Source organism: Cygnus atratus, chromosome 1, assembly GCF_013377495.2.
Source record: "Cygnus atratus isolate AKBS03 ecotype Queensland, Australia chromosome 1, CAtr_DNAZoo_HiC_assembly, whole genome shotgun sequence".
Classification (NCBI taxonomy): Eukaryota; Metazoa; Chordata; class Aves; order Anseriformes; family Anatidae; genus Cygnus; species Cygnus atratus.
Genome location: NC_066362.1, coordinates 182052424 through 182074624, shown reverse-complemented (window position 1 = coordinate 182074624; position 22201 = coordinate 182052424). Strand labels below are relative to the sequence as shown.

Genomic DNA, 22201 nt, shown 5'->3' with positions numbered 1-22201 from the left:
CTGTGAGATAGATGAGCAAAACATTAAAATCTAACAGAAATAATTGCTCCCTGCTGTTTTCTGAGAATACCCTGAGGTGCTTGTAAATATATCCTTTGAAAGATGGCTCAAGCAGATGGTGTTTTTCTTTGATGTTGAGGAACATCACTGTACTACTTTGTGTTAACTTCCGCTGCACTTTTACTCTTTCATTTTCAAAAATTTGAAGTCAAAGGTAGGGCAATCATAATCCTTTCTCCTTGGGGCTATGCTGGGAATGTGGATAACACAGTCACTAGCTCTCATGTCTTCAAGTGCAAAATACACGAGCACTGACGCAGTCTGCAAGCTGGAATTTTACTACTGCTGAACAACCTGGTACAGCTCCGCAGTACAGAGCAATACCACAAAGAAAAACAGCTGAAGTCCAAAGCCACTTTAGCAGAGCTTATTGACTTAGATGCAGCATCAGGTGCATCAGGTGGGTGGCAGCTGAGGTGTTTCTGCAGTGTTCTGATGTAGCTAACACAACTTTTATTCCTAAAACAGCACAAAGGCTTAGGTTAGGTGATTTGGTGCTTACCTGTAAACATTCTGTTCTCCAACATTTCCCTGCACCAATTGCTCCATTTGCAAAATGTGACCAGTCCTTTACAGTTCAAAGTTTCCATCTGCTTGCACTACCCATTGATATATTTGCATATCATGAGATTTGCACATAACATAGTTAGTTTGTCTTTCTATGATCTTTTTAGGCCCATACTACTCTTTCCCTCACATGGATCGGTGGCTTTGGCCACCCCTTAAAGATTTCTCAGCCTATTCCTCATCTGGCCCTGAACAAACACCAGCCTTTTTGCTTCAGGCTTCTCATTCATCTCCCTCAGATAAAAATTTAGAAGAAGAGGCAGGGCATAGAGAAGATTAACATCTTATTGCTTATAGGCACATCCACACCTTGCTCCTCCTCCTTTAACGTGAAAAAGACGTCAGCTTTCAAGAGCAGAAAACGTGGAGATGACAGGAGAGACCCTTTGGCTACACTTCACTACAACATAAGTAAATACGAGACAGAGTCAATCAAAAGGGTCCCTTACATCTCAATCTAGAAAAGCAGACAATCTGCAAGTAAGAATGCTCATATCATGATAAGTTTCTTAAGCTGCAACTGAAGTACCTGTAATAAATAGCAAAACCTGTAGTTGCAAACATAGTCCCAATACATTCTCATGTTCTGAATGAAGGTTTTATTTCAAAGAATGTTTCACTGCACCTTATCTTTGAAGTCTTTCAGCATAGCTGAAATACAGCAGTAAGAAGCAACCAAACAATCAAATCACAATTAGTCCAGACTTAAGTCACACAGCAACAGTCCCTTCCCAACATAATCTCAGTGTAAGATCTGGCACAGTTTGCTTCAGGAGCGGGCTTTTCCCTGGCTTTTTAAAAATGGTGCTCAAGTAAGCATGAAAGAGCTCAGGACAAATCACCCCCTTCAGAAATTCCAAGGTTGGGTCACAGGAGTTTGCTTCAAGCTGCAGTGAAGAACACTGACTTTATTCCTGAGGAGAAAAAATTAATAAAAGACAATTTTACATCAGGAAAGACTTTTAAGAAATTGAAACTTACCTTAATCCTAACCACTTGACAGTTCAATTTACAATATCCTGTTCAACATGATTCAGTAAGAAACAGAGAGCCTGTTCTAGAGAAAACACTGTCGAATAGTTTAATGCTTCTTAACCAATTTATTCACGTCTGACACTGATGACAAGCTCCTCTCTATCATGACACCAGCTGTGCATGAAATTGTCTTTTCTTGGTAAAGGACATTTCCCAGCAGGTAGGCACTGCTTACGAAGTACATTGTTTTGGGAGAACATTTAATACAGTGGATATTTACTACTTCTCACCTGATTTCATTTGGAGAAACAAGGCTTCACCGTCTCTTAGGTATCTTTGAGATGTCTAAGGTTCAGACAGAAAAAAAATCCACCACAAACACACAACCCATGACCATTCAATACATGTTTTCAGAAACAGACATACAAACTGCTTACATTTGATAAAGCAGGGCATAACAGCTGATGTTTGGTACTTGTTTTAGAGAACAAGGTAAAGAGAGTTAGTTTAAGTTTTTTTGATTGCTTGGTTGGGAAACTAGGGCTCAAATCAGCGATCAAACTCAGTACTTTGGTAAGGTTAAAAAATGTATACTAATATTTTTATTTTCTCCTTCTCCAATTGACCTACAAATCTACAAAGAACAGCTTGTAAAAGGAATGAAGACAAAAGTACTGAAATATGGTAGAACTTTTTTCTACAGATTTCTTGAGTCAAGAGGTAAGGCACTAACTTTAAAAGCAGTTCAAAGTGGAGAATCATTACACTAACTTTAAAAGCAGTTCAAAGTGGAGAATCATTAGAAATCAACAGCTTTCATGAAGTAAAAAATTGCGAAAATGCAACATACTTTAAGTTTAAAGTAATATGTTATTTTGATTATAAAAATGCAAGACTACCTCAATTGCTGACAAAGTACGTAGGACACTATTAAAGTTTTCTATCTAAACACTTCAGAGGGTATATCTGTTACCACTTTTTAGGAAACCTATTTTTATAATTCAGTATATAATTCTCCATCATAAAAAACAGCATAAGTAAGATCAAACATGAGGAAGTGTCTTAGCAAAAACAAATTTATTCATCTATATTTTAAGCAAATAGGTAAATAGTCAGCAAAGCCTTTTTGCCATGACTGTAAACTTTTTATTTTAAAAAATTGTGTTAAAAACCAGTACAGGAATTTCCATTAATGTTCTAAAAAAGTTTGTTCACATCTTGAAAGAAAATACATTAGCAACATCTCCCAGCAGAATTCATCTTTAAAAAAGTAAAACTCTAGGTGCAGAGCTTTTCTACATTATAGTATCCTCTACGTTTTAATTTAACCACAGGATTGAATATCATTCTTCTCTATTATCTCTAAAACATGATCAAGAGTTTACCTTACATAGATGATATTCAATGATGTGTTACACATTGCCACAGGTACTAGCATTATTAAAAGAGTGCACAACCGAATTTCACTAACAAAGCAAGACCTTTCTATATACTGCATCATAACCCTTCCTAACCAATACAGTTAATTTAGCTATATGCCTTTAAAATCATGTACATTTTCCAAGGAAAAATACTAAAAATCCCATGGTCCAAATTCTGCTCCCACTTACATTCACAGGATAACTCGTAAGCACCGTCAAGTTGTGGTATATAGCAAAAAAGCTAAGAGAGAACCAGTGGGTTTGTGAATATAAGGGAGAGAAGAACTTGACACATGTCTGTAAACATTCACAAAAGTCTGCAGTCAAAAGTGCCGGATAGGCAGCCTATCCGCAGTACAATTATTTCATTCACAGAGAGGTGTGGGGGCAGGGAAAATGTTACAGAACATTTTTTTAGATGCAAATTAAAAGGCTTTTTATGGACTTTGGAAAGACATATTTCCAGCTAGCTAAACCATACTCCAGTAAAACGTAATCCACTTCTATCCAAATACAATACAGCACCATCTCCTAGTTCTCCTGCTCAGATTCTGACAGAGTACTCAATTCAGCAGCAAGCCCATGACAATATCTCAAAGCGTAAGAATACCCCCAAACCCCTCTGATCTAGTCTCCCCTTAACATACTACTGATGCTAACAGGAGATCCTCACACATACAAACAAAAGATCTGAAGAACCATACACTGATCTTGATCTATGCACACACAAGAGGTGTGCAGCTAGACTAAAGATCGTCTACAGCTTTAAGTATCTAATTTCAGTCTAGATCTCATTCTATATTAACCACATATACCATACAAAACGTAACAGAAGAATAGGTGCTTATACACACTATTATGTATACTTGTTCTCCCCATTCAGTTTGATAGCCAATTGCTCTATTTACACAAATGCCTGTTTGAACGTTCTTGATCCTGTAAGAAACCAAACATTCAATTTATAAGACACAAGTAGAGTCAGGGATGCTCAGCAATTCACAGGATCAGACCCTGAATCAGTTAAATGCAATCACAAATTAGGTTTGACATCTGACACAGTTGCCTGGAATCATTTTATCCTCACATTTCCCCCTCTTTCCCCAATTCAGACCACAATCCCACTCAAGCAGAGTGCTCCCACTAAAGTGGAGTCAGCCTTCAAAGTGAATAGGATCAGGCTCTGTCAAGCAACCACTGCAGTCTTTAAAAATGTCTGGTATTTATTGCCATCCACTCTGGGGCAGACTTGTCTGCAGTGAAAATGGTGTTCCTGGTGTTGATGGATAGTTAGCAAAACCTTCAGGCTGAGCTGTATAGTTCTCCAGAGCAGAAGCAGAGTGTGCCTTCAAGGAAGAGAATAAGTTAGGAAACAGCACAGATAAAAAAACAAACAAAAACCTAAATCAAGCAAAATTTCAGGCACAATACTGATCATACTCAAGCCAAAACAAAAAAAAATACTTAAAGTTTAATCTGAAGTATGCAAAGAATGAAGATGAGCAATGCAGCTATATGCATGTGTTAAACTGCAGTGCAATTATTGCTCTGAAATACCAGAGTGAGAAAAGCAGTTGGATTAAGAGGAAATATGAAGAAGCATTATTGGCATTTATTTTTCAGTGTAGGAAGCCACAGCTGATCTGGAAGACATAGCTTAATTAGAAGCTGTAGTATTTCACGGACTCTGAGCCTTCTTTATCTACATTGCTCAAGTGTTCATTTCAGTGACTGTAACTTGTAAACAAGAAAAACATTTCCTCAGTGCAATCTGCATACATAGATCTACACAGAATAATTTCCTGAGCTGGAAAAGCAACATGGCTGAGATTAAGTCATTTGCTTCTTTTGATCTATTTCCTCTGATATTCAAGAGGTATCTGACAGTATTCTGCATATTGAACATTATTAGACATGTGCTCCATCTCAAAAATTCATGTGTCACAGAACAGAGAAATCATCAATTTGAGACACTTAACTGTCTGTTCTAGTATTTTGTATGGAAGGACAAAAATTCTACCAGAATCCTTAATCTGTACAGAAGCCCTTTTAAACAAAAGACAAATCAAACATCTAAATTATCTAATACAAACTCTGATGATAGCTTCAGTTAACCTCTGTAGGCTGCTGACTGCAATGAGTTGCTTCATGAACAAGAGAGATGATGAAACTACACATTACCTAAAGCCGCCTCAAGCTTATATTATGAGGATTATATTTGTGGGAACTGTCAAGACAAAGGCACAACAACAGCAAACACAAATTCAATAAAATCTGATTGTGGATGTAGAGAGGCACATAAAGACAAAGTGGTTTTCCAAAGTATTAAAATATCAGACTGGAACTGAGCTCAGATTTTGCAACTACATGGTCAGCTCAATAGATTTAACATAAATCTAAACAAAATTTTTACTCTCCAGCCTTCTCTTTTTTTCTTTCACACCTCATTTTACAAAGAATTTTCAGAAATAGTTTAATTACATGTATAACCTCCAGAAGCACTGTATATTGATTGGTCCCCCCAGACCTTCAGTAAAAAAAATCATCTGAGTTGTTCTTTTTCATCATCCTTGTAACTGTTTCTCAGACAGGTTAGAGGTTTTAACCATTTACGTATTTAAACTAATTCCAAGAAGTTGACACTGAAGTACAAACTGCTACTGGAAGGAGAACAGTATTAACAAATAGGTACATTACCTGTAGCAGTGCCGACTGTGCAGCCGCACTATGCTGCAATTCCTGTAAGGAAGATTGTGTGGCACTTTGGGGAAAGCCAGGGATACCAGGGAGAGATAAAAGACCAGGAAAAACTGCATTTCCCGGTGTCTGTAGTCCAGAAGTCAAACTGAAAGAAATCAAGATGTGGCTCTTACTAGTAATATCTGCATGACATTTTATCCTATCTTCCTCTCTGTATAACCTTATGTCTATATAAATTGGAAAGGCATCTCTTTTTCTAAACCTCGTAAAGGCCAGAACTTCCAAACAGAAGCCCACTCTCTACCCACCTACAAATTATTCATGCACACACAAACCAAGACCGTCTGGAACACAATGTGCCTAAGAAGGGAACTCAGAAATTTTTGTACCTTGGCTGGGCCTACTATTCACACACAAAAACCTTTGTAGACAGAAGTTAATGATAAATACTTCGTTACAATATAGGAACATCTAGGAACATCATCTGGTATTACCTGGACATGTCAATGGATGCCAGTGTGGAATCCATTCATGTAAAGGCCTAGGAGGTGCCAAGTATCCTCATCTGGGACATAAGACTACTCAGCACCTCACTGGATTAGACTGTGGTAACCAGAATTACCAAGAGCAACCTATTCAGTAAGTACTATATTAGTTTCTAAAGACAGGTGGCAATGTACTGGTGAACTAAGTTTACAAATTAACTGAAATTACTAACTGTGACTGAAAATAATGTCTATGCATAAAGTAAAATCACGGTTTTGCTCAAGAGAAAAAGAAATGGTTCTGACCTCCTTCAGAAACAAAACATACCCAGCCTGTGCAACAAGTGCAGAGTTGAAGTTTGAGCTAAAGGCCGAGGCAAACCCTGGCAGGACCGGAGCCGGAGATGGGGCTGTGGCAGCTGCCGGCAACGGTGCAACTGCTGCTACTGCAGAAGATGCCTGGAGGCCAGGGAAAGAAGGGAGAGCAGGAGTGACAGAGGGTGTGTTAGAGACAGGAAAACCAGGGAAGGATGGGTTTGATGATCCCAGAGGTCCCTGGGCAACAGAAAAAAGGGAAGGGACAGCACTGGACAAGTTAAGCGAAAAGGGTGGAGCGGAGACTGTTGCTGAGGCGGCGAGTCCTGAGAGTACGGCGGCTGTGGAACTCACATGAGGGGCAGACACAGCTGAAGCAGTTGTAGACGGAGTAGCTAACAAAGACCCTGGGAGAGTGACGGGTGGCGTAAGTGCTGGATTACCAGTAAAAGCAAAGTTACTGGTTAGAGACGTGAAAGGAGGAAGTCCATTAAATACGGGGGCAATGGGAGCAGTGGAGCCATGGGGGGCGAGGGAAATGGAAGCCAGAGAACTGGAGTTGTTTAGAGGAGCACTCAAGGAGGAGAGACCTGACAGCGCTGGATTCAGGGAACTGGGTAAACTGACTGGCACTGAAGCTGCTGAGGTGTACGCACGCCCAAGCGCTGACAGTCCTATAGTGCCATGAGAAGGGCCAGCTGAGTGAGAAGGACCTTTGAAGGCTGACAGGGTAGGACTCATGGGTTCTGTTTTGACTAGAACTTGTGGAATACTTGTGGTAGCTGGGGCTGATGAGAGCTGCTGGTCAGGATTAGTAGGGCTCGTGCCATGCAAGAGGGAGGCTGATGAGCCACAGTTGACTGGCATAATCGATGGTGAAGTGGTCAAAGGTGACTGTGCAGGCAATGTTGGAGGAGTGGAACTAGAATTGGTCACAGATGGGGATGGAAGACCTGGAAAAATGGCCAACCCGGGTGTGGAGGAACGCTGTGGGGTAGGGGTGGCTGATGGAGTATAACATTTGTTGACAGAGGAAGTGGGAGGGTCAGAGCTTTGATTAGCTAGAGCAGATAAAGAAGCAAGCTCACTTGTCATAGCAGAAGGTAAAGCAGATGAATTGATTAATGAAGTGTCATTTGATGTCAGAAATCCTTTTAAGACAGACAAAATTGGGTTAGGCAGGCTAAGTGAACCAGGAATGGTGGTGGCAGGAGAATTAGCAACTGTAGAGGGAACAGGACTAGAAATCCCTTGGACATTGGGTGGCAAGGACAAAGGGAGACCAGCAAAAACTGATGACAATGGAGTGGGATTGTTAGCTGAAGCAACTGAAGAGGTTGCAGAAAAAGGGAGGCCAGCAAATGGTGCAGTAGCAGATGCAAACGCTTCATTAGGTGCAGGCGTGGCACATGGTGTGGAAGAACCTTGTGGAGCTGGTGTAGCAGTGGGTATAGAAGCCAGCCCAGAGAAAACTGCAGGGATGGGTGTAGAGGTAGCACTGTGAACAGATGTGACAGGAACACCAGGCAATGAAAGGGATTTGATGACAGTCGGGGTTGGGGTGGATGGCTGAGATGTATGGATGGAAGAGGAGACCTGTCCTGGGAAAACAGGAAGGACAGGGGTAGACATGTTCATCCCAGAGATGAGTGGAGTTGCAGGTGCTAATGGATGGCTTATTGCCTTGACAGGTGATGGGGTAGGGACTGGAGTAGCAGCAGGTGTTGAAGGATTAGAACCATGAGGAGTAAAGAGCTGATTCGCTTGTGCAGAAAAAGCTGCAAAGAAACAAAACTGGTAAGAATACTTGAAACTGTCAGAAATGTTTGAAATCAACACAAAACACATTTTATACAGCATTTCAAAATATGATACACAGGCAATAGCTAACATACGACGTCTATATACAAAAAAATCCACACTGGAAACAAAACGGTATGTACGAACACATCACACAAGCTGTACATGACGTATGCTACCACTTCTCTTTAGAACACTTTGTGACATTTACCACCTCTTCATCATCTCATGCAAGACAGTTGAGATATTCACATATACTCCATAAGAATAGTTAAGCGATACAGGTAAACACCCTCCCTCTGATCCCTAATATTCAGCGGTACCCAAACCAGATCTAACGTTCCACTGGCATCAGATCACCTGGGCTCCTCTGCATTCACTCTCACTGAAGGTCAGAATTTCCTTCAGAACCCGTTAATTCAATGTATCATGATTTCAGAGAAGTTTAGTCAACATCTGAAGAAAGCTGATTTCAGGTGCTGGTATTTTTCTTTCTTTCAAACCAGGTCATTCTCTTCACTGTGTTTCCTTCATACTTTGATTCTAAGAAGGTACACTTTTAAATTCATGTATCACACTACAGTATTAAACTAACATTGGCACTTGACCTTCTCAACAAGTATTTCAGGAAGTCTGAAGTCAGGCGTCTATAATTGAGGCAAGCACCTGACACTAGGAGTATGGACTTATATCAACCCTACAAAGCAAGTAAAAGAGACATCAGTCAAGCTGAAGCAAAACAGGGAGGCACACGGCTAACAGGGCTGTGGAGGTTTGGCAGAAAAAATGCCTTTATGAACACTGGTACATCAAGAGCCTGATATCTCTACATCTAGATCCTTGTGGAATATGAACGTGTTGATTAACCTCAAATAACCCTCATATTTTATTTTACTTTTAAAATGGTCTAGCTTGCCAATGGTCTGCAAGCAGATCATTGATCCAACCAGCCAAACTCAACACCCGTAAATCTAAAATAAGCTTGATTTCTCTCTCATCTAAATTCTGTGCATACACAAAACAAAAAGTGGAATATTTTAAATCCTGGACCTAAATTGATACAACAAACTCTTATTTTATATGTATCTTGAAACTCTAAAATGAGTAAGCTTGCAAACAAACCACTTCCTTGTTTATAGTCTTTTCCAGAAACCTACACCTAGATCGCTCTGCTCTGGATTCTGTCTTTTCCTTCATTTCCAAGTTGAATACTCTCCTAATGATCACTGTTTTTAATCCCGTCAGCAAAGATAATCACCAAAGAAACACAGCAGCAACAGAGCTGTTACTGAATTTCTTCTCCTAAGAGGCTCTTTTACTCCTTACAATGTATTGATTTACCTGTATAAACTACCTTGTAAATTCACGCACACTTAAAGGGTATATATGAATAGTGATTCTTTGAAATAGCCACCTTTCTGTAGAACCATCCCTGGGCTTAGAGGAGAAAAGACAAAATGTAACTTTTTTTTTCCTCCGGAAATATTTACAGGAGCTAAACTTATCTAGGTCATGTTATCTATTTTGAGTATTTGCTAATACGTCTGACTCAACATGTAGCAGATTCTTAGTTTATATTTGTCAAAGTTAACAAAGTTTTATCAAACGCTTTGTATAAGTAGCTCAACTTCCAATTTATTATTATTATTTGTATTATATCACCTCAATCCCCAAACTTCAGTACACTATGTACCACACAAATACAGACCAAAAAACACACAATTCTCTTCTGAAAAAAGAACTGGAATTTAAAGTGTAAGACAAAATTGCAGGAGACGTACTTGGATTTAACAGTTAAGACATTCTACATATGGATTTCAACAAACAAAGAACAAAGAATCTCTCTTCTGTATTCCTAGTCATCCATTGCAACTAATATATGAAATTAAAAAGTGCATAGATTTTCAAATAGATGTCTGAGGTTTTTAACAACTGTAAAAAATACTGAAGTGTTTCAGTGCACTGCATTGCAAAGCATATCTTGATTTAACTTTTTGCATTTCTTACATACATATATAGATACTTAAGAATATAAAACTTAATGAGCTAATACAAAAGGCCAGATTTTAACTTTTTAATACTTTCAAGTGTAAAATGCCTGAAACGAATTTTTATCAGATTTCAAGAGATTCTCTTGCAACAGCAATTAAATACGTAGATCCTTATGGAAATCCTACTAAACAAGTAAGTTATTTACATTTTCAGAATAATTAATGGAGTTACAAACAACACAATAAACCCCCTGCAGATTTGCAATTTACCTTGATTTTGGGAAGGTTTTGCCTGGCTGGAAAGGTCCTCGTTTTCTAAACAGAGAACAATAGCTAATTACTTAAAAGCAAATGGAACTCTAGCAATAAATGATCCAGTCAGAACAAGGACGGAGGAGAAAATATCATCAACATTTTTAAAGCTATGCACGCTTTACCTGCTATCACTTGATTAGCAGTGTATGGTGGAGGAGCTGGTAAGCCTGGAGCTATGACATTAGCCATTGGAACTAAGCCAGCATTGTTGTAAGCACCTAAAAGAAGAAATGCAATATACACCTTAGTTGCCAGAAGAACATGTGTATGAATGACCTATTAAGTGTCTTTCCTTGGAAAGAACATTTTCAAGATTATAAGACATTACTTCACCAAAAAGCCAGAGCTGTTAATCATCCAGGCTGCTGCCAATGTCTGCCTGAGTGACATGCACTGTGATCCAAATTTTACCAAGGGCAGTTCTCTCATCATTTTTTACAACAGAACCAAGCAGAAACTGAAATTAAAATTTTGCACCTTGAAAGAGCCTGAAAAAGACAGGTTTCAATTGCTTTCACGTCCATGTTGCCTGAAAAACTTAAAGGGGAGACAAGAATCAGAGTGTCTGCAGCATCATTTGTTCTTTTTCTATGAAAGCCTTTACAAAAAAAAAAAAAAAAAAGAGCCAAACATACCAATGATCATGCTCAGCCCTCCATCACTAGTGAGAAAATTCAGAGAATGATGTCACATCTTTGTGCATATCAAATTCTTAATCTACCACTCTTCAATATTTCTTTAAATGCGAAGAAATCAAAGTGAGATCGCAGATGATTTTTATATAAAATGCTTATTGTATTAAACATGTCAAAAATAACTTTTTTCCCCTCCTTATTCTTTGGAGCAACTTGAACTACTGTTTGATAGCTATGGTATACAGTTCTGATGAAGAGTATAAGAATTTAACTCACAGTAATATAAATACAAGTCACAATGGTCCTGAATGAGTATCTTAAGAGTATACAAACTTATGCTCCATAGGAAAAAGCACCACTTGAAAAATACTCAAAGTGCAGTAATTTAACATAAAAAAAATCCTTTCTGATTTCATAGTTTCATAGAGGTTCTTCCTAATGTTATGATTTCTTGCAGGACAACTCATGATCAAAAATCAAAGAACTAACAATCACTGTGTCACGGAGGAAGCAGATATTATACCAAAACATGTAAGAGGCAGAAAACAAAACTTCATCCCAACTTTTTTGCCCATTGCTCGAATCAGATTCAATAGTTTCAGGTCATTAACTGCAATCTCATTAAACACAATTTTATATATATGTATGTATGCATGTATCATTAGCCATCAGTTCCCTTGTCACAAGGGTTTTCTAAAACCATGTTGCAGTTTAATAAGGCCTTGAGACCATAAAGAAACTATTCCATATCCTAAAATGTACTAGTATTTATGTCCAGTCACAGGCCAAATTTTGTGCCCTAACTTATTTCGCATAGGATTTATTTAATATAAATTTGAACTGGTCTGCAAGTTTCCTGTACATTTTTTGGAGAGCAAGCCATTTCTAGGGTCATTTCTAAGCCATCAGACTTTAGCTGCTACCACTGCCCATTTTTCTGGACTGATATAAAGAGATTTGTAGACGTTGAGTTGGTTAGATGACTCACCTTTCAATATCCTTACCAAATGATCTATCACACTTTCTCATCAAATGCCTTAAAAACTCCCTGAAATTCCTAAAACCAGTGAAAAGCAAGCTTGCAAACCAGAGCACTCTTCACTTTGCAGTACAGAATTGCAAGATCAGAAAAAGTTTTCAGCTGCTGCACAAAAAGACTGCAGCCTGCCTATATAAGTACTCCAACCTTCTATTCCAAAGAAATGTCAGTTTAATAGTACTGCAAGCAAAGTCTTCGTCACTCATTTGTGTCACTTGCTAGGAAGAGCATTTAGGCAGATCAAGTCCAGTTACAGGTGAGACAAGTGCTACCAAGTGCCTTGAATCAAACAACTGATGCAGCAGAACAAAGAGAGGAACTTAGAAAGAAAGGATCAATCTTGCCTAAGGCACAAGGATAGGAACAGGCAGACCAAACGTGCAGCAAGCGCAATCGTTATATCCCTTCTGAGACTGAAATCTACATGCCTAAAGTTTTCTTTTAGGAAACTGTGTTCCATTGTGATAGACAGGCAGCACAGTGCTTTTACTGAAGCTAACTGAGAAACAATTTACTGCCACCCAGCAAGTTGCTACATCTTTCCACCTAATTCAATGCTGTGCCTGACCATATCCTAAGTTTGGCACAATAGCAACAAGTTAACAGACTTGTCAAGCCAAAATTCAAACCTCGGTCAAACATTAAAACAAAGACACAGCCCTAGTCTTGTCCAACACACATGCCTCCCATAAATGAATTACCCTGGCATCAGAACAGGATTGGTATTCTTTCTTATGATGTCAATGTTCAAAAAAGAATTAAATTTTATCTTTTTATCAACTCTGCATTCATGAAAAAGAGGTAGAAGCCAGTATTCAGAGCATGCTTAAGGAGCACAAACCCATTTCAGAAATAGTCAGAGAAACCGACACTTAATTACTTAAAAGGCAAATGCATGAAACAATAGTATCAACCTAAAACACACAGAAGTCTTACTTGGTGCAATAGTTGCATGTGGCCGACATGGTGGGATGGGGTATGGAACAGGTTTGTGAGGATTGTAGGTTGATGGAGCCTACATAAATAAAAAACAAACAGAAGAAGCAATAATGAAAGCATAACCTAATGTTTCACAGAAAGCTAACATTTAGATACTACTACAGGCAGCTGTTCTTCATAGTAAAAATATTTATGATATCAAATTCCTTTGCAATATCCACAATGACTGCAAATATGTCATTATTTCTAAAGAGAAGGAAACAAACATCACTAGTACAACTTTAGATTTTAATGTAAACCTGAGCACAGGTGGGAAAGGGAACTCCTTCCTGTAGTCTTCACACTCTGCAGTCTTGGACCGATTTCCCATTTTAAAGATAAAGCAGATTTAAAACTAATGAATGCTGCCTTTAAAATAATACAGATCAGTGGGAAATATCTCATAATAAAAGTGGAAATAAAACATTAGAACAATACTTCCAAATAGTATTAGCTTCTTGAAAGTCTGTCCTACATGCTTAAAAACATTGAAATATAGATCAGATGTGCTATTCAGAAAAATGAACCTTCTCCTATAGCACTGCCATAATTCACACTTCCAAGATGCATTTTTATGTTCATGTAGCAAAACCCCAGAGACTGTAATATAAAATTGCAGATATTTGTGCCTAAAGCTTCTACTAGCTCATGACAGACTACTAAAACTGCTTTTAGTTTTCTCTTCTGCTACTGTAGTTTAAATTCTGCTTTTGAATGCATGCATGCTGTATCCACTAGAGAATCCTATTCCCTGAAGATATAATACAGAGTTTGATTCTTTTAAAGTTAAATAAAAAAAAAATCTAGGTCATATTATCTTTATTATAAAAGCTCAGTTTTGTTTAAATTGCCACTCTTCTTGAAACATAACAGTATTTCATATAAAAGCCTTATTAAATCTGCAGTTGGATTTTTTTTTTCTTAAAAGTTTCATTTATTCATTCATTTTTAACACATACTGGTTTGGATGGTCCAAGTATGCGGGCTGCTATTCCCTTTCCTTCATTAGTACACTCTTCTGTGTCCTTTTTGACAGGGGTTCCCTGAAACAAAAGAAAATTAACTATTAAGTATTAATTTAGAAATAAATAGTGCTATAGAATTTCTGGCATATTTGCCTTATTTCTAAACTACATTTGAGTTTTTGAATGTTCTGAAAGTGACACTTACTATCTGTTAAAAAATAAACTGTGTTTTAGGCTTGTTAAATATGAAGTATGTAACACTGGGCTTTTCTTCTAAATAGGTGCATGGCAAAACAGTCCAAGTTTCTGACATAATTAGAATTCTGAGTTTTGACCTGTGGTCATGATAACTTACATTTCCATTCCTTGAAATGTTCACAGGAAATACTCAACTTGGCTGTTCAAGAACTACACTAAGATCATCAGTAGTAATGTAGTGACCATATTAGGCCATCTTACTTACCTACCAGGAAGGCTCCTTGTATCTCTTCTGATTCTGCCAAATATTGCTATAGTTTATTTACCATGTTTTTCCTTATAAGAACAGTATCTTATTTATGCAGTAATCTTTATACAAAGCAGCACGGGAAGAATGCACAAGTAAAAATAACGCAAATACACTGTGAAAGTGTTATGGGGTACTATAATAAAAACATTGCTTTCAATTCCACTCCTCCTTACACGTATACAAATCCTAGTTTGGTTATACTATAATGAATCGTAAATCAAGAATGCTGTGAAAAGCAAAGGCATAAGATTGTGCTTACTGGAAAAATTCCATTTATACGGCTTGGTTTGCCCTTGGGATAAGGATTGCCAGGAATCATGCCACACGATGATATCATAGCATGAGGAGCCTTACAACCTGTTTTTGAAGCCTGCAAAATAATCAAGAAAGGCCATTATTTGCTATCAAGTTCAATGCTTTAAAGAAATACATTAATATTTCATGACATTTAGACTGCATAAATCGATCTACAGGGAACAACTCAAAGCTTTGTCTCTATCTGTCAGATCTTGCCAAGTAGTCCTTGTGAGGTTCTGCCAAAGTCTGCTTTGCTTTGAATAACTCTACTCAGCCCACCTCTGCTTGTACTGAACTTAGGGTTAAGCACTTGGTGTTCTCTTAAACAAATCCAGACTATTTCCTTAAGTATTGCTTGTTTCTGTACCTATTTTCCACATTATTCTAACGTCTGACAAAAACTTCCGTTTTTTTTCCCATGTATTACATAGCTCTTTTCTTTTTGCAGCTGGTTCTTTCAGCCTGCTTTCCACCAGTTGTTCCCAGCAGTCCTCATGGGAAGTCTTCACCCCGCAATGACCGTAAGGATGCAAACAATACCGTATTTGACAGAATCAAGGAAACTAGAGTATCTTGACTACCTGCTCAAGAATTCTTCTGCACCTTTTCTTCTCTGACATATTAATTCTGAACAGATCTTCAATAAGGCGGTAATTCTGAGCATCAACAATGTTGCTACAAATAAAAACAATGACAAACGATCACTATCGTTTCATATGCTTATCAGAAATAATGCACTACTGAAAAGCCAGTATCTAACAATACATTAAAAAGCATAATTAGTTCAGGTCATAATGTTACTATTATTATTAAAACAAAAGGCTTAAGTATGGACTTCGTACCTATAAGTGAAACATGGTATCAAAATTGCTGATGAATGTGGAACAATGGGCAACGATGGCTGGACTTTATGGTAAAAATAACTATGCTGACAAAATGGATTTTGCGTTACAGCATTTTGTTAGAAAATTTTAATTACTACTAGCAAACAATTCCCAGCACAGCAGAAAACCACCAACTAATGAGTTTGTCGCTGTTTCTTACTAGACTGGTAGGGAAACAAATTTTCATCTTATTTATTCCATAATGGAAAAGATGAAACCCCTGGCAATTCTATCCACGTTCTGCAGAGCTAGTAAAACTCCTCAGGTACCTCCAAAAACTACCCTTCCTTTCTCCTTGCTCCTCTCCCAAAAATAACACTAGACACACCAAAGAGAACAACAAAATTTGCAAGTACAGGAAGCCTAATGCCTGATTCCACCTGCCTTTTTCAAAACCCTGACCACAGCACATTTACTGCTGTCAAACATCACACCCCCCACCAAGCTACTGGAAATACAATACAGCTGCTTAAAGGACAAATTATCAAAGGAGGAAAATATTAGAATAAATGGAATCAGCAGAATGTTGAACAAAGCCAAGAAAAATACCTCAAAGATGGTATTAAAATGTGAATGATCACACCAGCTGAAGTGTAACAACAAAAGAGCCTATGAGCTCCAATTCCATTTCAAGAAGCAAAACAGGTTAGTTTATTATGCCACTGAACTTCCTTTAAGCTAGCCTGTTTTGCTTTGGTTTGCAGAGACTAGGAGCATTCATACAGATTCTCACAGCTCAACTCCAACAGTAGGGTCATGCCTATATTCTCAATCTTATTTGTTGTATGGATATCTATATCACAAATCTGTATCCCCCCAAATGTTCAAGCCAGCACAGCATTCATGTGCAAGGCAGACATACCAAATGCGAAAAAAAAACACCACCACCACCAAAAAACAAACAGAAGAGTTCCAATATAAACATGTGTAAAAGGTAGATCCTTTGAAGCTGCTATGCATAGTTTAAAAAAAACAACACACTTTCCGTACAAGCATACATTTAGAACATCTATACATCTTTTACAGACATTGGATCAATAAACCAAATATGTCAATTTAAGAGAAGTATTTACTTAACTCATTTTTACGTATGTAATACTTAAAGGACTTCAAATGCAAAAGGGTAAATACTCAGAACACTCTGGTCTCAAGCCTTTTACATTTCAGTGAGCAGAAATAGGCTTAAGGCCCTCTTTACTCTCAAAAATATTTAAAGACCACTGTAAAAATACTGGCAAAGCAACACTTTTCCAGCAAGCAGAAGAGGCATACACAAGACTCAGATGGAATTCTGCACAATGTCTGCTTCTATTTCTTCTTTTAAAGCCCCATCAATAATGGATATGTGCTTTCCCTTAACTGGCCACAGTTCTTCATTCTAAAGTATATTACGTTTTACATACTCAAACGTTAGTAAAATACAATATATACATCATAAGGAAATACAGCATGAGAGGTACTTACGAAGCTAAGATTTCAAGGGCGATAAGTTTGTCTTTACTGAATGTGAAGCAGTTGAGAATATTAACCATTTTTGATGCAGGAACTGCCACTATTTTCTGACAAGCAAGCGAGAAAAAAAAAAGTGGATATAAAACAAGGCACTACAATTACTTTAATTAGAAATGACACTCAGTAACAGCTTTGTATGATGTATTTCAGCAAACAATTAAATATTTATTTAATTTCTGTGAAGGAGATTCTATGTGCTAAATCCTGGAAAAGGAACCCTACAAAGCACTTGCCAAAAGCAGAGATATTAGGAAGGTTAACAATAGTTAGAGGGCTACATCTATTCTCGTGGTACACAGGAAAGTCAAAAATACTTTAGTGAGAAAAAAATACCCTGGTTAAAAGTATTAGATTTCATAGAAAAAAAAAAGATGAGGAAACACTGAAGATCAAAGGGTAGACCCATCAGTTGCAAAAGCACACATCACAAATTTAAAATGAGATTAAAAGAGCAAACATACTCCACAGAATGATTCCACTACAACTTACATGTTGTAAAGCCTTTATTGCCTTGAGCTGTGGTTCAGCCCAGGAAAAGTATCTCAGTAACTCAACGACCTGCAAAAGAAAAGCCATCAATTAATCTTTTATGTATATTCAAAAATGATGCTAATAGCATCAATATGATCTTTCCATTCTTTGAATACAGTGGTATACAGCTAAAAACACAAACCTATCTGTGATATTTGACTACCTCAGTGACTATCAATATCTAATGTTCTTTTTATGTCCAAGTAGGCTCCTAAATAATCATCCTATGCCATGAGATTATATGAAAGTATTTAAAATAGATACGTATTCCTCTTTATGTATTTCTATATATGCACAATTGCCACAGTATGAGAATTAAAAAAAAAAGTCTTTAGTAAAAAGCTTATTAACATGCACTATCTCAAACAGCATATTTGCTAAGCATGCATAGAAAGCAAATAAACGAAAAAAAATCCAGATAGGACCAAAATAACAGTTGGGTACTTATTGTAATACACCAGTTTAGCAGATACATGCAAAATAATCCCAAATTCCATGATTAATTTCCCCAATTTTCCTCACACAAGAGGAGCTAAAATGCAATGGTTTTGATAACATAAAATAACTTAGTATTACTTTTAGCAGATTAATGTTGATATAATAATTAGAAATTATATCTCCCTAGTTAATAAATAAGAAAGTGAGTATAATCAGCCTCAGTATGACCGGAGATGCAGTCTTTCTGTACTACTGAACACACAATACCAACAGCTCCCATTAAATCCATGATAGTGTTGACTTTTACCTGTTCACTAGAGAAGTATCCATGAACATATTCAATAGCTTTTAATTTGTACTCAGTCAATACAGCCTAGAAGATACAGGGAAAAAAAAAAAAAAGACAAGACACATTAGTAGCCCCTCAAAATTAAAATTATAGCACAATCATCTGTTAGATTAAACTATTAATCTAAAAAACATACCTGACCTTACAAAATGACCTTTGCATCAATTAACTGCAGTATTTCTAAGTGATACTATATTCCTCAGTGAATTAAGGGAACAATGAAAAGCAGAGGGAGGTCATTTAATTTTTCTGTTTTTAAAAACATACTATTTGGGGAACTGAAAGAACATCATATTCATTCTTCCTTTCACCCCTAAGGTTTACATCAACGTTACACTAAATAAGATAATACAGTTCATTATTCACTTAATCCCCTTGTATGTTCCCATAACATAATTAGCAGAGTATCTTACTGCAGTGAATTTATGTGGAGACTGGGTAACAAGACCGGATGGACAGAATTAAGTACTTCAGAAAAGTGATGTTGTCTTATCATTACCTTCCCACAATTCAAACTTGAATATGCAACCGCTAAAACGAAGGAAGCAAGGTAGTTTAATGCAGTACTGGCCTCCACTTTTGACTTGGTGGTAAGACAGTTTTGTTGACAATCACACGGGCCAGCAGCCAGGGTTGCCTCCCTCTCTTCGTGCTCAGTTCACTGGTACATGTGCAGCGCAGGAAGAAGACAGGACACCTTTCTTCTCCAGTTTCCAAGCCCCCCATCTATCGCTAGCTCTCATGCTAAATATCCTGGTCATCTCCAGCTTCATCCACACCCATTTCTCTTTTCCCCAACTGCATAGCATAGCCCTAAAACCTCTCCCCTACTCTTTCTGTTTTTTGTCCTTTGTTCCTCCACACAGACAGAAATGAAGGTCTCCATCACTGCAATCTGTCTGTAGGAGCACAGCTGTGCAGAAAGACACTTGCACACTGATTGAGGCAAACCCCTCCAGCTCATTAAGAGACCAAGACTACCAGAAACACTGAAGCCACAGGGGATTCAGAGCCACTTCTCCATGATGATTTTTAATTCTCTCCCATCCTTCTCTTCCCATGTACGGGGGAAAAAAAAAAAGAAAACTAGCATGTCACGTAACAATTTCTTTACCAAAACAAATGTCAGTCCTTAAATCAACAACAGAATGATTTCATAGTAACACCAACACCAGAAAGCACTGTTTTGAAAAGGCTATTTTATTTTGTTAATAATCCTAAATATGTACAGGGAAAGATGGCACTAAGCTGCATATTAAGACATTTGAATAATTCTTTCCTGCTAATTGTGAGGCTGAAAATGAAATGTACCAACACAAATTACTTGTGAGCCAGATAATAAGGTTCTACTCCAGAGCTAGACTAAGTTTAAACAGAGAGCTACCAACAAAGATACAAACAGATATTACATTGATACAGCACAGTTAGTCTTAACAGCACAGTGCTGATCCTTAGATGAACCGTAAATTCAGTTTACAGGAATACAGGCAGAGAGCACACAGGAAATATAATTGCCTGCAATCACATGTCATAACCCCTTTTGTCTGAAGTATTTAGTAATCACAGAGCGTATTCTGAAGGGCTGCAATGCAGACATGATGTTTGAAACATTACTCCTTCCCACCACCAATTCTCAGAAACAGTACTTCACATGCCAAGTTGCTCCTTGATTTTTTCCCCAAATTTTCCATAAAATATCTTAGACTAGGATGGAAGTCCACACCCTGAAATCTCTTAATCTGTCATTTTTAGATGGTTACACAGCATAGGTATACGTACCCCTAAACCAATCTGTTTTATAAAGGGGTGTTTAAGGCCCTACACAAAAAGCAAGTGAGTGCTGTGGTGCTAAGGAAGCCCATCACTGGGGCTCTGTGCAGGAGTGGTTTGTACCTCGGTGCACCCCAGAAGGACACTACTCCCACTGCAGTCACCATGGCCCTGAGCAGTGGCTGGACCGAACCTGCTCTCTGTAGCACCCCAGCGTCTGAAGGTAAATACCCCCTCCTAGACAGCTCATGATAACAAACTCCTGGGACAAGCCCTTCCTTTCCTCACCACGACAGCTTTACCAGCACATTAGTGACATACATCACCCCTGCTTAATGTTTCAGCTACAGCAAAACGCCTCACCCCAGGTTTGCACTTCCCACACAAGGCATGAACCATCCTTTTATTCGTCTCTCAGTTCCTGAAGAATCCAGACTTTTTTTCTACCTCCTTTTCCACTTCCAGCAGTTGGGGAACTGCCCCCAAACACTGACCTCTAGTTTCTCTGTTAAAAGCAGGCCTCTGTGCACAAAGAAGTGAGAGCATCTGCCAGACATCTCTGGGTTTGCATCTCTGCATCCCACATCAACCAAGTATTTTGCTCAGGGCATTTTCAACAGGAGATGCACAAGCAGTCCAGAAAGGGGACCAAAATACAGTACTCCACATCCTGGAGGAAGGCGTGCACATGCTCCTGAGCAGGGGCAGATGGCAGAATGCAGCTTAGTCATCAACCCTCTCACGTGTTATGTGTTTTTATCTCCTAAACGGCTATACAAAAGGTGTTATATGAAATACATCTCACGTTATAAGCCCACTTCTCCCTGTGGACAAAGCAAATGCCCTCCCCTCACTTAAGAACTATTCGGTTAGTTTGGTTTTTCATCCTCCTCTACCTTGACAGAGAAAAATTCACGATAACTTATTCCAATGTTTATTTCAGATGAGCATTTTTTCAAGTACACCTTGTCCATGCTTTCAGCACTAAACTAACATCATCTTAGTTTTCTAAGAGAATAAAAATATCTCAGAGCAAGCACATCACGACAGCTTTATGCTATTATATTTGATATACACTGACTAGGATACACCAATAACACAGGATTACAGTTTTTTCAAACTGAAGTGCAATTTAGTCTTTATTGAAGCCTCAAGTGATTATTAAAGAACACAAATTAACGTGGTGTGTTCATCATATTCTAGATGAAATGGTTAATCTGGCATGCAAAACGAAAAATTACCTTTCTAATTTCATCCAGCACGGTCTCAAACGATTTCTTATCCATCTTTATTAGTTCATTCAATGCAGATATACGAAAAGGGTGGGAAAAAAAAAATCCAGGCCAAAGATTTTAACGAGACTATATATAAAAATATATAATTAGTTAAGATATATAGATTAGTTAAAATTTATAGATTAGTTAAAAAACACAGAGCAGGAAAGGCGGCCCGGGCTCTTCCCAGCCCGAGGCTAGCGCTGACGGCTCTGCACGGCGGCTCGCAGCGGGACAGACGGACAGGGACAGACGTGCGGCTGCGGGGCGGCCCCGCTCGCCATGCCGGCTGCTCCGCTGCCTGGACCCAGCACCGAAGTGAGGCGAGGCGAGGCGAGGCGGTGCGAAGCGAGGAACCCCCAGCTGCCGCCCCGCTGCCCCGGTCCTGCCGCTCT

The 22201-nt window shown here is 38.3% G+C and overlaps 1 protein-coding gene across 2 annotated transcripts; it reads right to left on the bottom strand.

Moving 5' to 3' along the window:
- Positions 1 to 1203: 1203 nt before the first annotated feature.
- PROSER1 (proline and serine rich 1) lies at positions 1204 to 22131 on the bottom strand. Of its 2 annotated transcripts, none has more exons than XM_035542819.2 (13): positions 21774 to 21916; positions 18721 to 18786; positions 17934 to 18002; positions 17397 to 17491; positions 15630 to 15723; positions 15011 to 15121; positions 14238 to 14321; positions 13237 to 13315; positions 10749 to 10844; positions 10582 to 10626; positions 6534 to 8298; positions 5718 to 5865; positions 1204 to 1541 (listed from the first exon to the last, which is right to left on the bottom strand). In XM_035542819.2, exons 1-13 carry the CDS (start codon positions 21816 to 21818, stop codon positions 1536 to 1538), a joined length of 2703 nt encoding a protein of 900 aa, XP_035398712.1. In that variant the 5' UTR covers positions 21819 to 21916; the 3' UTR covers positions 1204 to 1535. The 2 variants fall into 2 exon arrangements, with proteins under 2 accessions (XP_035398712.1, XP_035398711.1); XM_035542818.2 differs by lacking the exon at positions 1204 to 1541 and adding an exon at positions 1557 to 4366 and having other exon boundaries at positions 21774 to 22131.
- Positions 22132 to 22201: the final 70 nt, after the last annotated feature.

What these genes read in the sequence shown, in the direction of transcription:
- PROSER1 (XM_035542818.2), bottom strand. Translation starts at nt 21,818, where the DNA reads ATGGATAAGAAATCGTTTGAGACCGTGCTGGATGAAATTAGAAAG. An exon ending in TGCTGGATGAAATTAGAAAG is followed by an intron (nt 18,787 to 21,773) that starts GTAATTTTTCGT and finishes TGTATCTTCTAG; the next exon opens with GCTGTATTGACTGAGTACAA. An exon ending in GCACTTGTTGCACAGGCTGG is followed by an intron (nt 5,866 to 6,533) that starts GTATGTTTTGTT and finishes GATTTCTTTCAG; the next exon opens with TTTGACTTCTGGACTACAGA.